At 31.3% G+C, this 22,883-nt stretch overlaps 4 protein-coding genes and 1 pseudogene across 4 annotated transcripts; 4 read left to right on the top strand and 1 right to left on the bottom strand.

The window, feature by feature from the left end:
- The first annotated feature begins 7,171 nt into the window (after nt 1–7,171).
- Nucleotides 7,172–10,710, top strand: LOC120205219 (annotated as a pseudogene).
- A 773-nt stretch (nt 10,711–11,483) lies between these two features.
- LOC120205314 (agamous-like MADS-box protein AGL62) lies at nt 11,484–11,861 on the bottom strand. The gene has a single exon (XM_039205224.1). It carries the CDS (start codon nt 11,859–11,861, stop codon nt 11,484–11,486), a length of 378 nt encoding a protein of 125 aa, XP_039061155.1.
- Nucleotides 11,862–12,316: 455 nt separating this feature from the next.
- Nucleotides 12,317–12,994, top strand: LOC120205313 (agamous-like MADS-box protein AGL29). The gene has a single exon (XM_039205223.1). The coding sequence runs from the start codon at nt 12,353–12,355 to the stop codon at nt 12,992–12,994; it is 642 nt and encodes a 213-aa protein (XP_039061154.1). The 5' UTR covers nt 12,317–12,352.
- A 1,677-nt stretch (nt 12,995–14,671) lies between these two features.
- Nucleotides 14,672–15,457, top strand: LOC120205218 (ethylene-responsive transcription factor ERF070-like). The gene has a single exon (XM_039205129.1). The coding sequence runs from the start codon at nt 14,775–14,777 to the stop codon at nt 15,201–15,203; it is 429 nt and encodes a 142-aa protein (XP_039061060.1). The 5' UTR covers nt 14,672–14,774; the 3' UTR covers nt 15,204–15,457.
- Nucleotides 15,458–21,318: 5,861 nt separating this feature from the next.
- Nucleotides 21,319–22,628, top strand: LOC120205217 (protein WHAT'S THIS FACTOR 1 homolog, chloroplastic-like). Its single transcript, XM_039205128.1, has one exon. The coding sequence runs from the start codon at nt 21,461–21,463 to the stop codon at nt 22,601–22,603; it is 1,143 nt and encodes a 380-aa protein (XP_039061059.1). The 5' UTR covers nt 21,319–21,460; the 3' UTR covers nt 22,604–22,628.
- Nucleotides 22,629–22,883: the final 255 nt, after the last annotated feature.

Genomic DNA, 22,883 nt, shown 5'->3' with positions numbered 1-22,883 from the left:
AATGTCAAATTTGGAGTCATTCTGAATATTAAATATTGTTGTTCAGGTCAAGTCAAATTATTGACTTTGGGCCAAAAGAGAGAGCCTAGCTTTTAGAAAGAGTCTTTCTTACAAGTTTCAAATACTCGTTAGGGTAAATATCTAATTAATAAGGGATAAATGTCTTTGCTTTTATGGTGGAATTATACCTTTTATCCGTATAAGATATTAATGATTTTGGTAAAGTAATCTTGTACATTGAATCTATTGATGAGACGCGGTGATAAAATGAAGTATTATTTTTTCGTGATTTACCGATGTGGATTATGTTGTTAGTGGTATTTTAGGGTAGACCTTTATAATTTAATAATGTCGGGATCACGTAATTTTATTAATTTAAAGAAGTACTAATTAATTGATAAATTAATAATTTATTAATTTAAATATTTTTTTTCAATTCAATACATATTGTGTTGAGTAATTGAATGATGTTCATGTAATGTGACTAATTAAATAAATTTATGTAAATATATAATATTTAAAGGTTATTAATTTGTTGAGTATATATTTGTAGCGGTTCTAACTTTGTCGTTGTTATTTCTCTAAAAGACATATGTTCAAGTAGTTGCGTCTTAAAGTAATAGTTTTATGTTACAAAAATCAAAGTAAAAAATTATAAAAAAACTATCTACATGATACGTGTGTTACATATCATAGGTACACGTTAAATATTGATTTAGTATGCCACATCCCAACCCTAAGGCAAGTCTTTCGGAACGTTCAATGGTGTGTGAGGTCGCCCCTTGTACTGACAAGGAAAGGACATAAGCAAAATAAAAAAAATAGGGAAAATGTTAAAAATTAGCTTTCACATACGGAATTGAAGGTGGAGCAAGTCCTTGTTTGCAAACTAGAATTATTCGGGCCTGGTTTTGAAAAAAAGGGAAAATGTTAAAAATTAGCTTTCAGAATAAATTAATTATTGACTTTATCGTAATGCATAAATCAAAGTAATATAATGACAACCGATCGAATGAGTGGATGACATGATGCATGAATTAGTTTGATAAACTTTTTAATTGAAAAGTAATATAATGACAACCGATCGAATGAGTGGATGACATGATGCATGAATTAGTTTGATAAACTTTTTAATTGAATTTTTGTAATTCAATATCTATTATATTGAATACTTTAATCGATGAAAATTTATTTAAAATTGGGTTTAAAAAGATATAAAAAAAAGACTTGCATCCAACCTGAGGCAAACATATATAGTTTTTATTTTTATTCAGTAAACTAATGACTTAATTAAAAATATATAGAGACATTATTTGATAATTATATTATTGTCTCGGATCGGGTCGAGGATTTTGCACCCTAAATTCAAATTCATTTTTGATCTGATCTTATTTTTCAAAGATTCGATCTAACCTAGATTTTAAAAAATTAATATTATAAAATCAGATCAGATCAAAACCTGCTAAATTCGAATTCTATATTTATCCCTGGTTTATGTTATAAAAAGTGCAGACATTTGAGCTTAAGAGAGTATTAATATAATAGAAAAAGTAAAGACAAGTTCCCATATCTAAGGGAAATATTCAAAGAGTTGTGTAGGTATATACTTATTGGAGTAAGATGAGACGCCTATAAAATATTTGTACCAAAGACTTGACTTGCCGGCGCCCTCCCTATTTTGTTGGGTGGTACTTTTCTACCATGTAAATCCAATATTAAGTTTCTTTATTCAAATAAGCCCTTTATTATTTGACTTTCATTCATGGAAGTCCTCGAATTTGTGTATTAACTTCTCGCCTGAATAAAATTATAGAATCTTACAAACCCAAATCTCGCCTGAAAGTTCTAAATTATATGTACCGTGGACCTTGAATTTTGTTCAAATTCAAAATCACATGTTCCGATGATTTATAATTCTAGAATTCTTATTAATATTAACAAATAACATGATACTTATTATATTATTTCGTCATTTTACGTGCCGTATGAGAACTGGGAAAAAGAAAGTATGCATAACGCATGTATGGAAAATTCATATACAAAACAAAGCCATCTATATCGTATGAATCGAGTGATCTTAGTAGTTAAAAATGTATTATTATTTTTTGAGATTTTGGATTCGAACACGACATTTATAGAGATATGAACATTCATTGTTAAATTATAAAAAAGTCTTTCGAACAGATACAATCCCTTCTATTCATCTCAAATTAATAAAAAAAATTAAACCTATATCAGTATTGATTATTGTAATTTTAATCGTCGGTTAATAAAAAGGTAGGAATTTCTTAAAACATTTACTTGATGTCTTTCTTTCTTTTAATCAAACTAAAACTTTTATTAATCGTGTATATGATTAAATATACTTAAATCTATATCTTCTAAGTTCTTTACGTTAGGTCAGCCCTAAAAGATAGGTATGCCCTGTATTATTTTTCAAAACGAGACCTTTAAATATATTATAATAAGAATTAATTTGTCAAATTTTATCATAGAAAATAATAAAAGATACTGTCAAAATATTCGTTTGACGTTTTATCTGTCCTCTTTCCCAGAACCAAACGAAAAGTTTGTTTTTCTTTTGATATGCTAACCAAATTATGCTAGCTAGGGTGCGATCCTTTAAAATTTAAGAAGGGGACGGATTTATAAAATTCAGGAGGACAAAAATAAAATTTTCAATAGAAAATACATAAAAAAATAAAATATATGATAATTTTAAAATTCCAGAGGACGACTACACCATCCGCCCCCTTCGATCTATCTCTATGTGCATGACCAAACCTATATGATATTCATGTCTGAACCTCCAAGTTTAGAGACATTGTGACATGTCACAGAATAAACATACAATTGGACGGTTTACTTTAAATAAGATCAAAGGTTTATTCTCTAGTCAAGTTAATGTAATTTAATGAGTTTAAAAGTCAAATTGATACAATTAAAATGTATGAACAAATTTATTGATTTAAATTTACTACGAGGACAAATTTATCCCTTAAGCCTAAATAAAACAACTAAAACTCTTGCTACTTAAAGATCAAACACATAATTAATAAATTTATATACAAATCCTTTACAATTTCACCTATAATTATTTCTTGAATAAATTCCATTAAAATATTTAATTATATAAATAGTTATGTTCACTCTCATAATGTGTGACAAAATCTAAAGACCACTTAAATTATTTTATTTTTCTTTTATTAAAGATGAAATACTTAAGATACAATTGAGTACCTAAATTAGTGTATATATATTTTAAATATTACACATTTGGTACTTGAATATAACATTACAACATGTCAAATCATTCAGACACTAAATCTGTTTATAAAAAAACAAGTATCATTATACCATATCTGATTTTGACAAGTACAATTACCAAATTGAATAAAAGTGCAGGTATTCGATTTGTAAAATGAAATTTAAACATTAAATCATATATAAAATCAAGATGAAAATAATTTAAACATAATAAAAAATTAAAAAATATATATCAAAATATATTAAAAGCCAAAATTTATAAAATATAAACGATTTTATAGAAATGTATTCAAATATATAATAACTTTTAAGTTGTTTTATAAGTAAAGGGCCAACGACAAATAGACTTAGAAAATTCATAAAAATCAATTGAATTTTGAATAAAAGGTTAGGTGAATTTGTCGTCAAAACCACAGACCACTTTATCTCTAACGTAAACTTTGTCCTTTTTTTATGGAAGTTATCTCTTATGCAAATTATTAATTGACACATTTTATTGGGTAAGGGGAGGTATGATAGTAGGATGCCCCCAACGTCAGGTTGAGAGCAATTTCCGTGGGAAGCCTCCGAATTATGAAATACCTTTCGTGAGACTCGATCCCACGACCACAAGGTTAAGAGCCTTGTGCTCTACCAACTGAGCTGGATAAAATTGATCCAATAAGTTACATAGATAAAAATATGATTTATTAGGTAATTTTTAAAATTAATTTGGGATATACGATATTTATGTCATGATCGAAGAAGTAGAAGGAAACGGAGAGGAAGAGGTTCGTTGCGAAAAGAGACAATTGGGAATTGTTAATCAAGGGTTAGGGATTGTGGATACTGAATGGGAAATTGGAACTCACATTTATGTGATGAATTTGAATAAAAAATAATATTTAGACAAACTCATCATGTGAACGTTACGATTTTTCTCTGCAATGTAGCGTTTGTCGTAGATCCTAAATTAATTTTGTACATAGCCTAATGAGCTAATTCTTCTACCCGCTCGACTTATTAGGCCAGTTTTGCTGAAAATTTTCTATAAAACTTAACAATTCTATGATCGGCCCGAATGACAGCCCATATATATAATTTTCTTCCGCCTTGCTTAGTTTTGGTCCAATTTAGTTTAACATTTGAAATTATTATTTATTAAAAATAAAAATAAATAAATTATACTTAAATTCAATCTCAATTAGAATTAAAGTTCAATTATTTTTAATTATATTGATTCATTAAACTGTTAATATCTAATTAAATTTTATCCATTCTATTAAACTCAAATTAATTTAACAAAAAAAATATTTTTTCAATTAATTCGATCATCGATCGAAATAATTAAAATTACTCAGTTTATTAATGATTTTTAGAAAAATCGATTTCAATTAAGGATTAAAAGAATTGATTAATTTGATTTTTGAAATTTAGTTTGGTCAATGGCCGCTGCTGTTTAAACACCTTTATTTGTTATTTATGTAGACATCAAATTCATTTAGATATTTTTAAAATAATTTTAATTTAATTTAAATAATTAATTGTCATTTTCATCGAATTTTAAATTAAATTGTTGGGTTTAGTTTGATTCGTGATTTAGGAGTTGGATTTGAGCCCATTCTATTTGAATATGGGTTTCTATCAAGTAGCTTGGGTCGTAGTATGTATATGATATTTAATATAATTATATTATTTAATATATAAAAAATAAAAAAAATGAAAATTACAGAAAGACAAAAGTAAAATATAAAAGGAAGGGAAAAACACAGTCAACAGCTTATCCTCTTCACCGTAGTCTATCGTTTGATTATGAAATATATTAGTTGTCATGCAACTAATAATAGTTACATAATGCATCATAATAGTTTATAATGCATTATAAATTGACAATAATAATGGTTCATAATTGGTATTAATAATGGTTGAAAAGTGACATGGCAAATTACACATTTTAGTCATTGTATTTTAGGGTATTAACAAGATTAGTCCTTAAGCTTTAACTATAAATACCCTAGCTCATTTAGCTTCAAAATCATCCCAAAATATTATAGCTTTCTTCTAATACTCGAGAGAATTTATAGAGTTTCTTGAGAGTTGTTTTCTCATTTTTTATCAAGAGAGAATTATCATTGTTTTCTCCTTGGTAGATCGAGAGAGGTTGTAATTCCTATTTTCTCATAGTGAAATTCTTCTACCGTTGCCCGTAGTTTTTATCCTATATTATTTAGAGGTTTTCCACGTAAATTTTATGTCTTCTTTATCTTCATTTTTATTTTGTCAAATTATCAGTTGTGATTTTGCTCAATCTGATAACCGTCTTCCGCAACAAAATATTATGAATATATATTATATATAATTAAATTATTAAAAAAAATATAACTTTCGGATATCATATTTCGTGTGTAGAAACAAGTCAAAGTAATCATGTGTTTTTTTGGATTAAAATGTTATGTATGTAAAATATGTTTAATCATTAGTATTTTTATGGATTTAAGTTTAAATAATATTATTTTGATAAATAATTAAAGACATATAAAATTTTAATATTTAATTATAAACCTGATATATTTAGGTAAATTTTTCTAGAATTTTTGTTATCAGATTTGGTGCATGCAAAAATAGGAGAGAGGTGTTTTAGGGAAGAAGATTTGTTTTCTATATAAAGTCATTAGTTTTATTAAAATTTAAAAATATTCAGAATTATAATAAAAAATTATAAGTATAATTGTATGTGTAAACTAAATTATAATTATGACACTTTCCTACAACTATTAATACAAAAACTAGACACTTAGATTACACAAAGACCAAAGAAGAAAAAGGTTAAAAACCTAACCAAAATATTTGAACAAAATAAACATACGAACAAATCTAACTACATCGATAAACGAACCATAAAAGGAAATGAAATTATTGAAAAATCACCGATAAATTGTAAATCATAGTCAAGCGACGTGAGAAAACTATTCATAAACGCAAAACATGTATCAAAATCAATCCAATGGTCCAACGCAGGGAAGGTGAACATGATAACAAATAAACACCATCTTGATCAGTCGTGATGATGTTAAATCTAACCCTGAAAAACATATAAACGAAAACAACGAGAAAAAAAAAAGAATGTCAAAGACAGAGATAAATGTGTCATAAAGACAGAGATAAATATGTCATAAAGACATAATTATTCCTAAAAACTAAAAAGAAAAAAGAAAACCGAAAGTCAACGACCAATATTAAAACATGTTAAATAGTCTCAATCATTTGATAATAAACTGTTTAATTACCTTGCTGTAGTCATTTGCACTCGAACTTATAACCTCTAAGAGCAATAACAATTTATTTAACCACTGAAGTAAGTTGGTCTGTGCTTTTTTTTTCTTCAGTTGGTTACTCATTCTTTGTTTTTCAAATGGTTAAATACAACCGTCATTTGGTATAGTGAGATGATGTACTAAATTTCTTAAATAAGTTTAGGAATTTAAATCATGACGTTTATGAATGGAGTAAATTAGTTGAGAGTGTCGCCCTTAGAGTACCTGATATGAATTAGTCGATTAATAGATCAACTAATGATTAATTTTTAGAAATTTAAAAGGAGAGAAAAAGTGTGGTTTTAGGCTATTTTTTTGTTCTTATAAAATTAAATGCGTCATTTTTACTATAACTACCCTCCTAGTCAAACTAGCTTTAGTTTTCCAATACAATTTACAAGTAATATATTTGTAACTTTCGTTAAATGTATATTTTATAATTTTTTTATAAGATGACCCGATTAAAAACATTCCTTAGTTGGATGACTATCTCTATATTTTTCCCAGAAACATATTGAAAATATATAAAGCTTCCGAAAGTCATAGATATAACCCTAGCACACATGCAGTCTCAAACGCATTTCATCGGCATATAAAATATCTCATCGAATATAAATAAGGCAGATCCTTTGTCTGCCTCTCATTCAAGTGAAAGTGGGTTTCCCCTACAATCTTCATCTCTCTGCCTCCTCTCGCCGCCTATAGCTTATGGTTTGCTCTCGCCCCCTTCATTTCCATTAGATCCTTATCTATGCATTGTTCTTGGTTTTGAACATTAGATCATGTTTTGATTTTCATATTGAATCTGGTTACTAGTAGATTATGCAGTCACATAGCTTTTTAGGAAATCGAGGCTTATACTTGTACTGTATGGTCTTTGTTTATATATATATATTTCTGGGTACTGATTGCTTTCAGCTAATATGGTTCAGATCTTGAAATATTGATTTCTTTCATTGGATGAGCTTTGGGTTTTTGAAGATTGAGAAATCTGTTTTTTGTTTGCTGGACAGGTTTTGGTTGTTCAGTGCGATTTAAAGACAAGTCAAGATGGTGAGTTCAGAGAATACGTTACGTTTTTCTTCTTTTGCCGGTTTTCTGTTTAGTGTTTAGTTTAAGTTTAGCTGTTTTTGTTTATTTTATATTTGTTGGATGTGTTACAGGTGAAGTTTACAGCTGAGGAACTTCGTGCTATTATGGACCGCAAGCACAACATCCGTAATATGTCTGTTATTGCCCATGTTGATCACGGTACGTTTAAATTCATGTTAATTTTCAAAGAAGCTGTTGTTAAAGATCAAACTTGTTTTAGTGAATTTGTACTTGATGATGCTGTTTATGTCAAAGTGTCATTGCAAGGTTTTTGAAAGACGTGATAGTATTATATGAGCATTTTGTTTGTATTAAAGTTATGCTAGATTAGTTACAAAATGAACTTAGTTTAGTCTGTTATGATGAAAGGTTTTTGGATCTTGATGATTGAAAGTTTTAATATGATGTATTCTCTTGTTGTAAATCGTTGATTTTGTTGTCTTCATCTCTGATTACCGTTTCTTTGATATGCAGGGAAATCGACTCGTACTGATTCTCTTGTGGCTGCTGCTGGTATCATTGCACAAGAAGTTGCTGGTGATGTTCGTATGACAGATACTCGTGCTGATGAAGCTGAGTGTGGTATCACCATCAAATCTACTGGTATCTCTCTGTATTATGAAATGTCCGATGACTCTTTGAAGAGCTACAAAGGAGAGAGACAAGGGAATGAGTACCTCATCAATCTTATTGATTCCCCTGGGCACGTTGATTTTTCGTCTGAGGTCACAGCTGCTCTTCGTATTACTGATGGTGCCCTTGTGGTTGTTGACTGTATTGAAGGTGCCTGTGTACAAACAGAGACTGTCCTCCGGCAGGCACTTGGAGAAAGAATCAGGCCTGTGTTGACTGCTAACAAGATGGACAGGTGCTTCCTTGAGCTCCAGGTTGACGGTGAGGAGGCTTACCAGACGTTCCAAAGAGTAATTGAAAATGCTAATGTCATTATGGCCACCTATGAAGATCCTCTTCTTGGTGATGTTCAAGTCTACCCAGAGAAGGAACAGTTGCTTTCTCTACTGGTTTGCATGGTTGGGCTTTTACCTTGACCAACTTTGCTATAATGTATGCCTCAAAGTTTGAAGTTGATGAGTCGAAAATGATGGAAAGACTTTGGGGTGAGAGAACTTTTTTGATCCAGCTACCAAGAAGTGGACCACCAAGAACACCGGAAGTGCTACCTGCAAGCGTGGGTTCGTTCAGTTCTGTTATGAACCCATCAAACAGATAATCAACACTTGTATGAATGACCAGAAAGATAAGCTCTGGCCCATGTTGAAAAAGCTTAATGTCACCATGAAGTCCGATGAGAAGGATTTGATGGGGAAGTCCCTAATGAAGCGTGTAATGCAGACTTGGCTTCTGGCAAGCAGTGCTCTCCTGGAAATGATGATCTTTCACCTTCCATCTCCAAGCAAGGCTCAGAGGTATGGTGTTGAGAACTTGTATGAGGGTCCACTTGATATCTATGCCAATGCTATCAGGAACTGTGATCCGGAGGGCTCTTATGCTCTATGTTTCAAAGATGATTCCCGCTTCTGATAAGGGTAGGTTCTTTGCCTTTGGTCGCGTCTTCTCTGGCAAAGTTTCAACTGGTTTGAAGTTCAGGATCATGGGTCCAAATTATGTCCCTAGTGAGAAGAAAGATTTGTATGTTAAGAGTGTACAGAGAACTTTTATTTGGATGGGAAAGAAGCAGAAAACTGTCGAGGATGTTCCTTGTGGTAACACAGTGGCCATGGTTGGGTTGGATCAGTTTATCACCAAGAATGCTACCTTGACTAATGAGAAGGAAGTTGATGCTCACCCAACTCGTGCCATGAAGTTCTCTGTCTCTCCTGTTGTCCGTGTTGCTGTTCAGTGCAAGGTTGCATCTGATCTTCCCAAACTTGTTGAAGGGCTGAAGCATTTAGCCAAGTCTGATCCTATGGTTCTGTGTACCATTGAAGAGTCGGGAGAGCACATTGTTGCAGGTGCTGGAGAACTCCACCTTGAGATCTGTCTCAAAGATCTGCAAGAAGATTTTATGGGTGGTGCTGAGATCATTAAGTCAGACCCTGTTGTGTCATTCCGTGAGACTGTCCTAGAGAGGTCTTGCAGGACAGTAATGAGCAAGTCTCCTAACAAGCACAACCGTTTGTACATGGAAGCACGACCTCTGGAGGAAGGTCTGGCCGAGGCCATTGATGACGGACGAATTGGTCCAAGAGATGATCCCAAGAATCGTTCTAAAATTTTGGCTGAGGAGTATGGTTGGGACAAAGATCTTGCTAAGAAGATATGGTGTTTTGGGCCCGAGACCACTGGTCCTAATATGGTGGTTGATATGTGTAAAGGAGTTCAGTACCTGAATGAAATAAAGGATTCTGTAGTTGCTGGATTCCAGTGGGCATCAAAAGAAGGTGCATTAGCTGAAGAGAACATGAGGGGCATATGCTTTGAAGTGTGTGATGTGGTCCTTCATGCTGATGCTATCCATAGAGGTGGTGGTCAGATCATTCCAACTGCTAGGAGGGTTTTCTATGCATCTCAGCTCACGGCCAAACAAAGGCTTCTTGAACCTGTTTACTTGGTAGAGATCCAAGCCCCTGAGCAGGCACTTGGCGGTATTTACAGTGTTCTTAACCAGAAGCGTGGACATGTCTTTGAGGAGATGCAGAGGCCCGGTACTCCGCTATACAACATCAAAGCTTACCTTCCCGTTATCGAGTCGTTCGGATTCTCTAGCACCCTGAGGGCTGCAACATCAGGACAGGCTTTCCACAATGTGTGTTTGATCACTGGGATATGATGTCGTCCGATCCATTGGAACCTGGTTCCCAGGCAGCTGCCCACGTTGCTGACATCCGCAAGAGGAAGGGATTGAAAGAACAGATGACCCCACTTTCCGAGTACGAGGACAAGCTGTAAGATAGAGGCTAAACCGAAGAGGGTACGGTATGATTCTGCCGGCCTATCTTTTTCGCTGCAACCTAGTTTTGTTTTGCTCTCTTTATGTTTTACTAGTGTTTTGCTTCTTGGGTTCCCTTCACCCACAAGACCTATCATTCAAGGTCAGGTCTTTTTGGATACTTTTCACAATGAACTCAGTATTCCACATTTTATTACTTCTGTTGGTTTGGTGCAAGTATTATTGCATCACTGGGCGTCTCCTTTGGTTGTTCATGAGTGGAGTTGAGAATCATTTTGGTCTAGCCTTGATTGAAAGTGTCATTATTATAAAAAATATTTTATTTTTATAAAAATAACATTTTGAAATTTAATGATAAAATGTTTCAAATTCCAAAATAGCTTCATTTTTATAGAACGAGCACCTAAAAGAATCATTTTTCACAGAAGTTTCTATTACCCTTCAATTATATTAAGATACTAATTAAATATTAATTAGATGCTAAGTCAATATCTAAAACCAGACATTATCTTTTTAAACAATATTTTTCGATTAATCTTCTCGTATTATCCGTTTAAATAAATATTTAACACTATCCTTTCAAACAACATATTTAACCTTTTAAACAAGAAGACTTCGATCAATCTTCTAGTATTAGTAAAACACTCAAATATCTCATAGTCAATTTAGCCTTAGGTTGGAACCAATTACATGTTAAAATTTAACTTGTTAAGAGAATAAATTTGTATTATTGAGTGAAACTTAAACGACAAAAGGTTCAACATCCATCTCGATTCGAAATTCATTAATCAAAACTTAGTTAAAGATTACATTCTAATGCATATACATAGATATTGTACAAAAAAGTGAGACACGAGAAACCCCAGTGGAAAACAAGACTAAGGCTAGCAAAATCATCGCCTGATTTGGTAAGGGCTAGGTTAATGATTCATGCTTGCCCCTGCCGCCGCTACATGGCTCCTCAACTCTTCATTCTTCTCATCCTCTTCTCTTTCCAAACTTTGCCACCTTTTCGAAATCATATCGATCGCAGTAGCATCATCGTCTGCACTTTCCATACTAGGCCTTTTATTCGAAACCGTCGGTCTCATGTCGGTATGAGGTGATTCCTTAAACTTGTTGTAAATATCGATAACGGAATCCGAACCCGGAAAGGAAAAAACTTTCCCATTCTCGGAGATGGAAACAATGGCGACTCGTGCACCGCATAGTGTCTCGAGCTCCGCAGCTTTCTTGAACAAGCTCCGTCTTCGTCTCGAGGCGGCTATGTTACTCGCTTTTTCACTGTCCATGGCCATTGAAGCAAAAGGGAAGAGAGCAAGTAGATGATACAATGTTACACAAATTTGGCCTAAGAAAATTATGTTAATCACAGGCGGTCGAATTATAGACCCGTTGGGTAATATATAGACGTATAGAATTATTATTGTTAAGTAGGACTTAAACTTTATCAAGGGAATACGAAAGTAAAAGAAGCAAAAAAAAAGGTACTTTTCCTTCTTTTTTTAAATATTCTACTAATTAATTAAAGGTAATTATTTGAATATATTTCCTATTTTCATTGTGATTTTAGGGTAGGACAGTTAAACGGAAACTAAAACTTTCCAAACCTAATAGAATTCTAGAAAGGCAAAGTCGTAAGCTTTATATATGAATGTTTATCCTCAAATTTCCTTTTATCTTAAAGCTTTACGGTTTACACCCCGAAACCCTAATTTTTATGGGGAAACTATTTAGGGTTTTCGACCTTTTTTAGTTTTCTTTAAAGCTAGTTTTGGAAGTGTTAACCATGGAAGTGCCGAGACAGAGACCAAAAGGGTGCGGTCGAAAAAAGATTGAGATCAAGAAGATAGATGACCAGAGGAAACGATGGGTGTCTTTTTCGAAACGGAAAAAGGGTTTGCTCAGCAAAGCCAGTCGGTTGTCGAAGCTGAGCGGGGAAGAGATCGGCGTCGTCATAATTTCCGAACAGGGTAGGGTTTATACCTCCGATAATGCCGATGCGGTTATTCATCGTTATCGGTCTCAAAGAGATGTCAAAGAAGGCGATGATCGTAATGAGATGGAGACGACAACGTCGGGGCTTAATACCCTAGCCTTGGCACTTGATGATATCAATGATGACGAGGAAGACTATGACAATGATGATGATGGCGGTGTTGATATTCATTGTTCGTCGTCCAAAAGATTCGACGAAGACGACGATAACAAGGATTCCGGTGCCGGTGGTCGTCAATATCTACCTCCAAGAATTGTTAAAGAACGTAACGACCATGACGATGGAGGAACGATAACATCTAGGAGTTTAGAACACCAACAGCGAGCCTCGACCACTACAGGCGATGATGATAATGGAAACTCTAAGAATGGAAGGGCGGTGGTGGAATTTTTCAGGCTCAATGATGAGGAGATTGAAGCGACAAATACTTGATTGATCTAAACGAAATTCCGGACGATGAGTTATCCATGAAAGCGGCCAAGGATTTTTTTAGCTGATTGTTCAACTGTTACAATTTTCTCGCCGTTTAGCAGAGTGAAAGTATGAACTCGTTATAGTTTTGATCTCTTGGAATTTGTTTTTGGCATTATAATAATACGATAGAGTTTTCTGTTACGATTTTCTTGTGTTTATTTTTAAATTTAAAATTTTTCATAAGTTAATTATATATCCATTGTTTTCGTCTTAAAATTCTATTTGTGTTCGTCCTTATAAAAATTTGTATAAAATATATAAATGGTTTCCGATTATGTGGTTTTGTTTTATCAGTCATCGACTATTAAAAGTTATGAAATGATTCTCTGATTATATAATATTACTTTATTAGTATTCCAACTATTAAAAATTATAAAATAATCACCTAAATATTCATCACGTTACAAATTCGTCATTTTTCGTTGAAAACTGGTAGTTGTCTAAGCCCATAATACCGTCACTATTTTAATAGAAAAAAGAAGAGTTTGGAATAATGAATAATCTAGTACTATTTTATAAATTTTAAAAGTTGAGGAATTAAAAGACAACCCTTTATTTATAATTTTTAGTAATTGAAGAACTTAATAAAACAATATCTTATAATAAAATGACCATTTTGTATTTTACCCTAAATTTATTGGGTTAATATATATACGTTTACCTTCAAAAAAAATATTTTTAAATCCGCAATAAAGGGTTGGTTTTTTAATATAATTGAGAGGGGGGAAATTAGTTTAGGATGATGACATAAAATTTACACAGTTGTAGACAAATTAGGAAGATAGTAACAGTTCAAGGTAACTTTTAAAAATTATCTCAAGACGCTGATTGCTTTGGTATGATACATCTAAGAATATAAATGATTAAAACAATTTAATCTAATAAATTTTTATTTTGATTTTAAATTTTTAAAATTGTTTGAAACAATATTGAATTTAAAGATGATATGCTTTGATTTAACATAATATATTTTATTATCCTATTTGTTATTTCTAGAAATTTTAAATTCAAGCACCAAATTACGAGATATTTAAACATTTATTATAAAATAATTGAGAGCCTTTAACTTATCCCAAAAATTTATTCTAAATTTTTTCAATTTTTCTGCTATTAACTTCATCGTGAGGTAGAATTAGCCCAATAATCATGATGGAATAATTATTTGGGTTTATAAAATGATCCAAACATTAATTAACAATTTACAACAATTATTTACATTGATTTGTAAGCGGACATAATGAATTTTAATAAAATATAATTTTTATTAAAAAATTTCACCATTTAATCGATTTTAATACAAATTTATATTCTTTCAGAACTTATCACGTTTAGAAAACGAATTACAATAAATTTTTTTTCTGAAACTTGTCATTATAATATGACATATTCATCTTCCATTATAGTTATTACCGTAAATCCTAAAATAAATTTTAAGCTATATTATCAAATTAAATAATTTATTCACTTAGATGATTATCCTGATTTTACCTCATCATGATTCATTAAATAATTTTAGAATTAAGATATTTCATTTAATTATTTTCCCTATTCAACGTTTTCCCGAAAGATCTTAAAAAAATAAAGAAGCGATAAGAAAACAATGTAAAAAGATTTTTATGCGAAGAGGTTTGCAAATTCAAAAGAATATTCCAACAGAAAAACTAAGTTTAAGTATAGACCAAATAATTTCTCCTTCTCTCTCATTCCAAATTAGTATTAAAAAAACAGCCCTAACGTTATGTCGCCGCCGCCGCCGAACGGAAAGCCCGAGTGTCCGATTTCCCGGCGAATTGTTCGAATAACCGTTACGGATGCCGACGCTACCGACTCTTCCAGCGAGGACGAAGCGGTTTCGCCGAAGGAAACCCTAAAGAGACAGAAGAAGAAGCTTGTCAACGAGATCACCATCGGAGCTTCTGAGAAAGAGATTGAAGTAATAGAGGAGCCGAGCCAGGGCAAGGCGAAGAGGTACAGAGGGGTGAGGCAAAGGCCGTGGGGGAGATGGGCGGCGGAGATTAGGGATGGTCGGAGGATGAGGCTTTGGTTGGGCACCTTCGATACGGCGGAAGAAGCGGCCGTCGCTTATGATCAAGCGGCGCTGAAGCTGCGCGGACCTAACGCCCCTACTAACTTTAAGTTGCTTGATTTAAATGCTGTTCAGTCCTGAATTTTCTGTAAATATTAACCTTCTTTGTCCTTTTGTACCTTTTGTTGTTCCTGATGTCTATGTTGTTGTTGTTAGGGCTTTTAGTTTTTGTATCTTTGACTCTTTGCATGCAGTAACCTTCGAACAATTGTTCCTCTTGTTTTTCTCCTTCATTTGATCATAATATTGTACATTTTTTTAACTCCATTTCCTAGTTTGTCAAGTAGAACTACAATTTTTGTTATCTAAATTTGAAGAAGCTTTCAAAGTTTAAGGTGATTTTAGTACCATTTCTCTTCTCATATACCTTAAATGTTATCTGAATTTAAACTGCAACGAGCAACACAACGAATTCAGTTTTCCAGGTGGTTGGATGGAAAGCAAAGATATTCAATATGTTAAAGGTACATACTTCCTTGCTGATAAAATTCTGTTATTATTTATTTCCAAAGAAATAAGATATTTTAGGAAATATTTGTAGTTATTGATTGGTAAATTAGTGAAAGTTGGAGCAATTGGTATGGTGTAACTATTTCTTAGTAGAAGTGAAGTTTATTCTTTTGTGAGTAGAATTTATGTAAATGTAATGGTGTAACTTGTGTTCATCGGTTAAGGTGATTCTGAGCGGAGAGTTTTATCAAAATGGTTTTACAGAAGGCATAGCATCCTCAGCTAAGTGATTATCTATTCCTCTGTTTCTTGACATCTTCCTTGCATCTCTGATTAGATTTATTTAGATTTCTATTGGATGCCGCATGTGCACATTGATCATATAAAATTTCTGATGTGGAAGCCTCTGAGCTCTTTTAAATATGCGTTCTGATGTAATATTAGCTTTAACATGCATATGAAACCTCGCAGAGTATAGTACACATCTTTGTAAAACTAGGGTATGGTAGAGAATTGATGTAATCTTTTTTGGAAAGTCTTATTTTCAAACTAGCTGTTATTTTCCGCTTGAATGTGGAGGAGAGTGATCTTGAATTCTCCTCAAACTTTGTCCCATTTACACGGGTTCTACTTTGTGATAAGGGTTACTGGAACTTATTTATAAAATATTCATGTGTTCATTTGGTCCGAGTGAGAATGAAGAGATACTGAATTCACCTAAATCTGGTTGGGATTTTGTGTGCTGGCTTACTTGTTCTTTGACTATGCTGTGAATTTTTATTTCTAATTATGATCTGAAGATTAAGGCGAACTCTCGTTCTTTTTTGTTTTATAAATTTCAGGTGGGGAGATGATGGCTTACTTCCATTGCTTCTTCCTGGTTAGTACTCTCAAGTATACAGAGTTGTGGATCCCAAGTGAGTCAAAACAGTGGCAACAACTCCGATAATCCCTATCGAGTCTATGATCCCAGAACCCTCTGACCAATTATCCTTGGAACATATGAGCCTATCTGATGCCTTAAGAGGTAACTCGTACAGCGATCATAGTAATCTGGTACGACACCCACACATGGAAATTATGCCCTGCTTTTTTGGCACGTAACTTACATGCACTTTTAACATCAAGCTTAGAGTATGAAGTTGAGCTAAACAAGAATATATTTGAATATCGAAGCCAAATTCGAAGAAGGGACCAAACCCAAACGTTTTGAATGAGGAAGCTAAAGTATAGCCTGTTGATTACTCTGTTGATATACCTATTTGATGACTTGATTAAACCTGTTTTATCTTATAACTAGGGCTTGCTTTCTAGTAGAATGTAAATGGTTAGCAGATTATTGATCTAGGTAGATTAAAGCAGGTTGACATAGTGTTTATGTTCTCAATGAAAGTTTTTTCGTTATCTTGAATTAAATGTGGCTCTCATGTCTTCCTCTACATGATGCTTGGTGCTCTTTCTTTGCACCAGCTTTGTTTGATTTGAGTAGCATACAAACTTCGAAAATCTAGGGTTTGTATTTTTAGTTTTTATTTTCAATTGAATATGTTAATTAAAATTAAATTTATTACTATAAATATCATTGGTAAGAAAAAAAATAGCATTCAAAGGGAATTATTGGTGAGAAAAAATATATAGATTGTTAAATTAACAAGTTAGCGATTTTTTTATATATAAAAAATAAGCATTATAATAATTGTTTTCCCAAGAAGTATCAAACTATATTCTAATAGCAACTATATTCTAATAATATGTTATATTTGATATTTTTTAAATATTATGATTTTTTATTTTTATTTTTAATAGAATATTGATTTTATTTATTAATCCAAGTAAAAAATCAAAACTTTCATGTTTGATAATGTCGTGGAAAAGTTGAGAATCTTCTTTTAAAAGAAAAAAAAACGTGCAACGTTACGAACACAATAATCGAACATTCCTCCGATAAGTTTATTAATATTCATAATAAATATGACAGTAAATTACACGTTTAATTTTTAATTATTATTTTTATTCTATTTTAGTTATTTAGTTATTATTATTTTTAAATTATATTAAAATGTTATGTTTTTGTTTTTTTAATTATTTATCGATAAAAAAATAATAAAATTATCGATATAACATTTTTAAAAAATTCAATAATAACATGATTATCTTTTGATGACATATCAATATATTCGCTAATTTTTAACATTATAAATTATTATTTCAATATTATAATAATCAATAACAATTTATATTACTTAAAAAATGATAAGTTATGTCATGTATCCTTTCCTAACCAATTAAAAATAGTCACATCAATTAAAAATGATAAATTATGAATTTTATTTTGTCCTCAATGTGTGACACACATAGCACGTATACGTCTTAAAATACGAGTTAAAGATATCACATCAATTTTACAAACATTCACTGATCATAAATGCTTAAAATTTTATTCTATTATAAAATATTCTATTATTAACTTTCCAATTATTTCATTAATCGTGTAATCATAAAATAATAATTATAATATAAATCAAGCTTAATTTTAGGCAGAAGTTTAGTAGCTCAATAGTAAATAATAATGCTTAAAAACTGCTTAATTTTAAAATATTTTTTATTATTGTAAAATATAATTTTGATCTAAAATATAAAACTTCGGTTCACATTTATAACCCTAATAATATATCTTTGACATTTCTTATTTGTATACATGCTATCTATAAAATTTAAAATAGTAGGATGTCATCTGATACACGTATTTGTTCTTTGTTGATTGATGCCAACTCGACTCCTTACTTCACTTGTTTTCTTTACCTAAGTGTGAAAATCATCATAACTAAGTATTTACTTAGTGAGACATTATAAACAAACTAAGGTAATATAAAATATTAAACAACTTAACAACATCATAACATTATTTTTCTTTATATACAACTTAACTTAAAATATCATAGCAATTCAAAACATTAAACTTAAATTCAAATAAAATCATTAAATATTTAAACCGATTTATTCAAGTCGTCTTTCCTTATCAGAGACCAGAAAATCATAATCTCATGATTTTGTCAAAACCCTCATTTCCAAACTCATCATACATGCATGATCTCCATGTAAAATTTATACCAAATGATAGAGAATTTCAAGGAGATTAATTCTCTATCTAATAGCTTAATCTAAAAATCAATCGAATAAGCTTAAAAATAAAAAAAATAAAATTCTTACCTTGTAGCTATGGTGGTGCACGTTTTGGGGCTAGAATAAACTGAAAATTTTCTATTTTTCTTCAATTAAAACATAATACACTTGTCTTAATCTAACATAAATGAATTTAAAATTCATTTAATGTGAAATTATCATTTTACCCTTAATTAAACATGATCATTTCAACTTGTCATTGCATTATCATCCCTTTTAATATTCCAAAGTCAAATATGAACAAATAAAAATCCACTTTCCACCTTTTCCATTGAAATTTTTTTAAAACTGTAATTTAGTCACTAAATTTTCCAATTTCAGCTAAATATGTAAAATTGACTTCAATTTCACTGATCCACATTAAATTTCACTGTTCTAAAATTTGGAAATAATTTTTCCAACCTTTATCTATCGTCCTTCAAATTTTTGTAAAATTTCGGTTAGATCCAATTATCCAATTTTCTTTCGAGCTTTACTACTTTATAGCTTTTAATACAAGTTATAGATCTAAATTTTGATTCCCACAAAAATTTCATTCTTGGAGTTGAACTATTCATTTACGGGTTCAAAATACATAACTTTTAAAATTTATCCTTTTGGTCCCTAAACTTTTCCAACTTTATACTTTAGCCATGTAACTTTCAAAATTTATGTTTTAGTCACAAACCAAATTGTACTTTGGCCACTAAACTTTCAAAATTTATGTTTTAGTCACTAACCAAAATTTGGGGTATTACAAAATGTGATTTCCATATTCAAGTGAATAATCTTATAAACTGAAGCAGAGTTGGATGAGTATTTAAGTTTCGATTTTTAAAATATGTCTGCAAGTCATCTTACTACTAACTAACCACTACTGAATCTGATCTAGCAAGAACTTCGAGCACTATGCATCATTGATTGCCTTCTCAATTCGGTTTCTTATGGAAAACCTATGCGTGTATGTATAAAAATGCTATTTCAAATAAAATGTGTTCAAAATTTCAAGTAATTTTTTTACTTGTAAATGGTCTTATTTCAACAACTCGATTAGGAAGAAAAACAATGGAGTAAGAGAAATAAGATTGTTTTGATGGATACGAAAAGGGTATTAATTAAGGTTCTAAAAACAATTCCTAAATTTAAGTTTTATTTTATTTTGATATGCATTAATGAATAAGCTGATATGGAAAATAAAATACATGGTATAAAAGACATGGTCAAAATTATTAACGTGGCTATTTTTAATTGGTTGGACCATTAATGACGTGATGAGAAGATTCATGGAATAATTTATCCTTAAAAAGATTATATTAGTTAATTTTTTAAATTAAAAACTTAATCAAGTTTAAAATATTTTAGAAATTTAATTAACTTTTTCTAAAGTGCAAAGACCTTTTGCACTAGTTAAGATTAAAATTTTAAGATTTGATATTTTGCACTAGTTACAATTCAAATTTTATGTATTGAGTCAAATTTTTTATATTTATTAATAGATTTTTAATAATTTAAGAGGATTATAAGATAATATTTTTTTAAGAGTTTTTTAATTAATTAATAATGTAAACATACTTTATTAACACAATCACTCAAATCTAAAATCTCTAAAAAATCTTTAATAATAAAAAAACTAAGATTTAATTACACGATTCATGAGGAAAACGTGCAAAATGTAATTCAACCCCGTAGGAGCCTGTATTCATTCCTGTTCTAAATACGCATTCAAACAATGTAATGTAGTCGAAAGGGGTAACATTTTGTTCATTTTGTCGGAGTAAAAAGGACAGGTGAGATAACTACACGTATGGGGTCGAACAAAATTTTGTCCATTCCTAGTTAATCTTCTTTTTTTTTAAAAAAATATATAATATTTGGTTATCTTCGTTTATATTTAGTTAAGATATGATTTTGTTTTTATTTAATTAGTATGTGGTCACTACGAGTTAACATTTAACATATTAGGTGATGTGATATTTGGTATAATCACACATTTGGTGTCTGTTATTTATATATTCTCTCAATTTAGTCATAATTTTAATAAATTAAAATAAATTTAATCCTTCAATCGAATGATACCACATGTCATTGTTGTCACATATCACCATTCGATTGAGTAACTAACTTTATTTTAATTTAATATATTTATTTTCCATCAATACTTTGAAAAGTTAGTCCTTCAATTTAATAGTGACCAATGACACATGGCACGACACACAATATCATTCGATTAGAAGATTAAATTTATTTTAATTTATTAAAAGTAATGTTAAATTAAGATAATATATAAATAATAATGATCAAATGTGTAATTATATCAAAATATTTAATGATATTTAATTGATGATGATCACATCTTAATTAAATAAAAATAAAAATATCACATATTATATTTTAAAAATAAGTGAAAAAAAAGTGAATAATGAATCATATAGTTAAAAAAATCAACAATTTAACGTAATTCCAAAGAAACAATTGAACCTCGACACACTGTCACACTGATTTACCCTCCCGATTATGACTTCTAAAACATAAAATAAGATTCTTCAATCCTTTTTTTCTCTCCAACGGAAGGTATTGCCAATCGATCGAAATCCATTTCTCCATATCTGGGTTGTTTGTTGATCTCGAACCGGTTAGTTGTTCCAATACTGGTTTTGGGACTTGCACACCAACTGTTCGAGGGTTTGTCTCATTGAAATAAAAGCACCGTCTTTATTTATTAATCGATGATTAAAAGATCCATAATAGCGTGGCCATCTTCTGCAACCAGATGTCAAAAATCGGATTCTATGTTAGTTTCAGTGCGGCAAATAATGGAGGAAAAAGAAGAAATATACCATAGGGACTATCAACTTGACAAAGTAAGGACTTGCAAAAAGCCATCTTTAATTCTTCAGCTAAAGTCCATCATCCAATCTCAAAAGCATCAATGTCTTCTTCTCCGTGACCTTGAAAAGGAAGTTGGGTTTGTGGCAAAATGGAACTTCATGCCCATCATTGAGAAGTACCCTTCAATATTCCGTGTTGGTGGTGGTAGTGGAAAAGAACTCCCTTTTGTTACACTAACCGGAAAAGCCGAAAAGATTGCTAGAGAAGAGGGTGAAGCTAGGAATTTAATGGAACCCATTTTGGTTAAAAATCTAAGGACGTTGTTAATGTTGTCTATTGATTGTAGGGTGCCATTGGAAAAAGTTGAATTAATCGGAAATGAACTTGGCCTGCCCCAGGACTTTAAAAAGTCACTGATCTTCAAATATCCCGACTACTTTTCGATCAAAGATATCAATGGTAGAGCTTATCTTAACTTGGAGAGCTGGGATTCTTCACTGGCAATGACTGCTCGTGAAGAGAGATTAGCACGCGAAGGGATGTTGCAGTCTGCTGGTGGTCAAAAGAAGATTAGGATCATGAAAGATGGTAACTACCTTGGTCCATTTGCTTTTAAAATGTGTTATGCTGCTGGTTTTAGACCGAATAATAGTTATCTTGAGGAGCTTCAGAAGTGGCAGAAAATGGAATTTCCTTCTCCATATTTGGATGGGAGGAGATTCGAATTCGCAGATCCGAAATCCCGAAAAAGAATGGTGGCCGTACTTCATGAACTCCTCAGTTTAACTATGGAGAAGAGGATGGTTTCAGCAAAATTGGATGCATTTCATTCAGAATACCGACTACCGTCCAAGTTATTGCTATGTTTGATAAAGCACCACGGCATCTTTTACATTACAAATAAAGGTGCAAGGAGCACTGTATTTCTTAAAGAAGCTTATGGTGGTACAATATTGGTAGACAAATGCCCTATCTTGATGTTTAATGATAAGTTTATTGCACTTAGCGGTAGAAACGAGATCAGTCATGTAACAATATGAATTCTTCAGAGGTTGTTACTTAACAGAAATGTCAGTTTTTATTTGGATGGAGAAAACCAGAGTAGATGGAATTCTTTCTGTCTTTATGGAATTCTTTCTGTCTTTCTCATTAAGAGCGGAGTATGCACGGCACCATTTTCTGCTATGAGTTGCTAGTTTTTCTTATGGTAGTTATTTTATTTGATAAACAAACTAGACATCACTTTTCTTAAAAGAAAGGCAGGGCAAACAGAGGCTACTTTCTCTCGGGTGCAGGTTGTAAAATTTTCTTATGTTTCTC

Source organism: Hibiscus syriacus, unplaced genomic scaffold (assembly GCF_006381635.1).
Source record: "Hibiscus syriacus cultivar Baekdansim isolate YM2019G1 unplaced genomic scaffold, ASM638163v2 tig00012370_pilon, whole genome shotgun sequence".
NCBI lineage: Eukaryota > Viridiplantae > Streptophyta > Magnoliopsida > Malvales > Malvaceae > Hibiscus > Hibiscus syriacus.
The sequence above is the reverse complement of the archived record's forward strand: the minus strand, read 5'-3'. Positions and strand labels throughout refer to the sequence as shown.

Excerpts from the sequence above, each read along its gene's own strand:
- LOC120205314 (XM_039205224.1), bottom strand. The coding sequence starts at position 11,861 with ATGGCCATGGACAGTGAAAAAGCGAGTAACATAGCCGCCTCGAGACGA.
- LOC120205313 (XM_039205223.1), top strand. The coding sequence starts at position 12,353 with ATGGAAGTGCCGAGACAGAGACCAAAAGGGTGCGGTCGAAAAAAGATT.
- LOC120205218 (XM_039205129.1), top strand. The coding sequence starts at position 14,775 with ATGTCGCCGCCGCCGCCGAACGGAAAGCCCGAGTGTCCGATTTCCCGG.
- LOC120205217 (XM_039205128.1), top strand. The coding sequence starts at position 21,461 with ATGATTAAAAGATCCATAATAGCGTGGCCATCTTCTGCAACCAGATGT.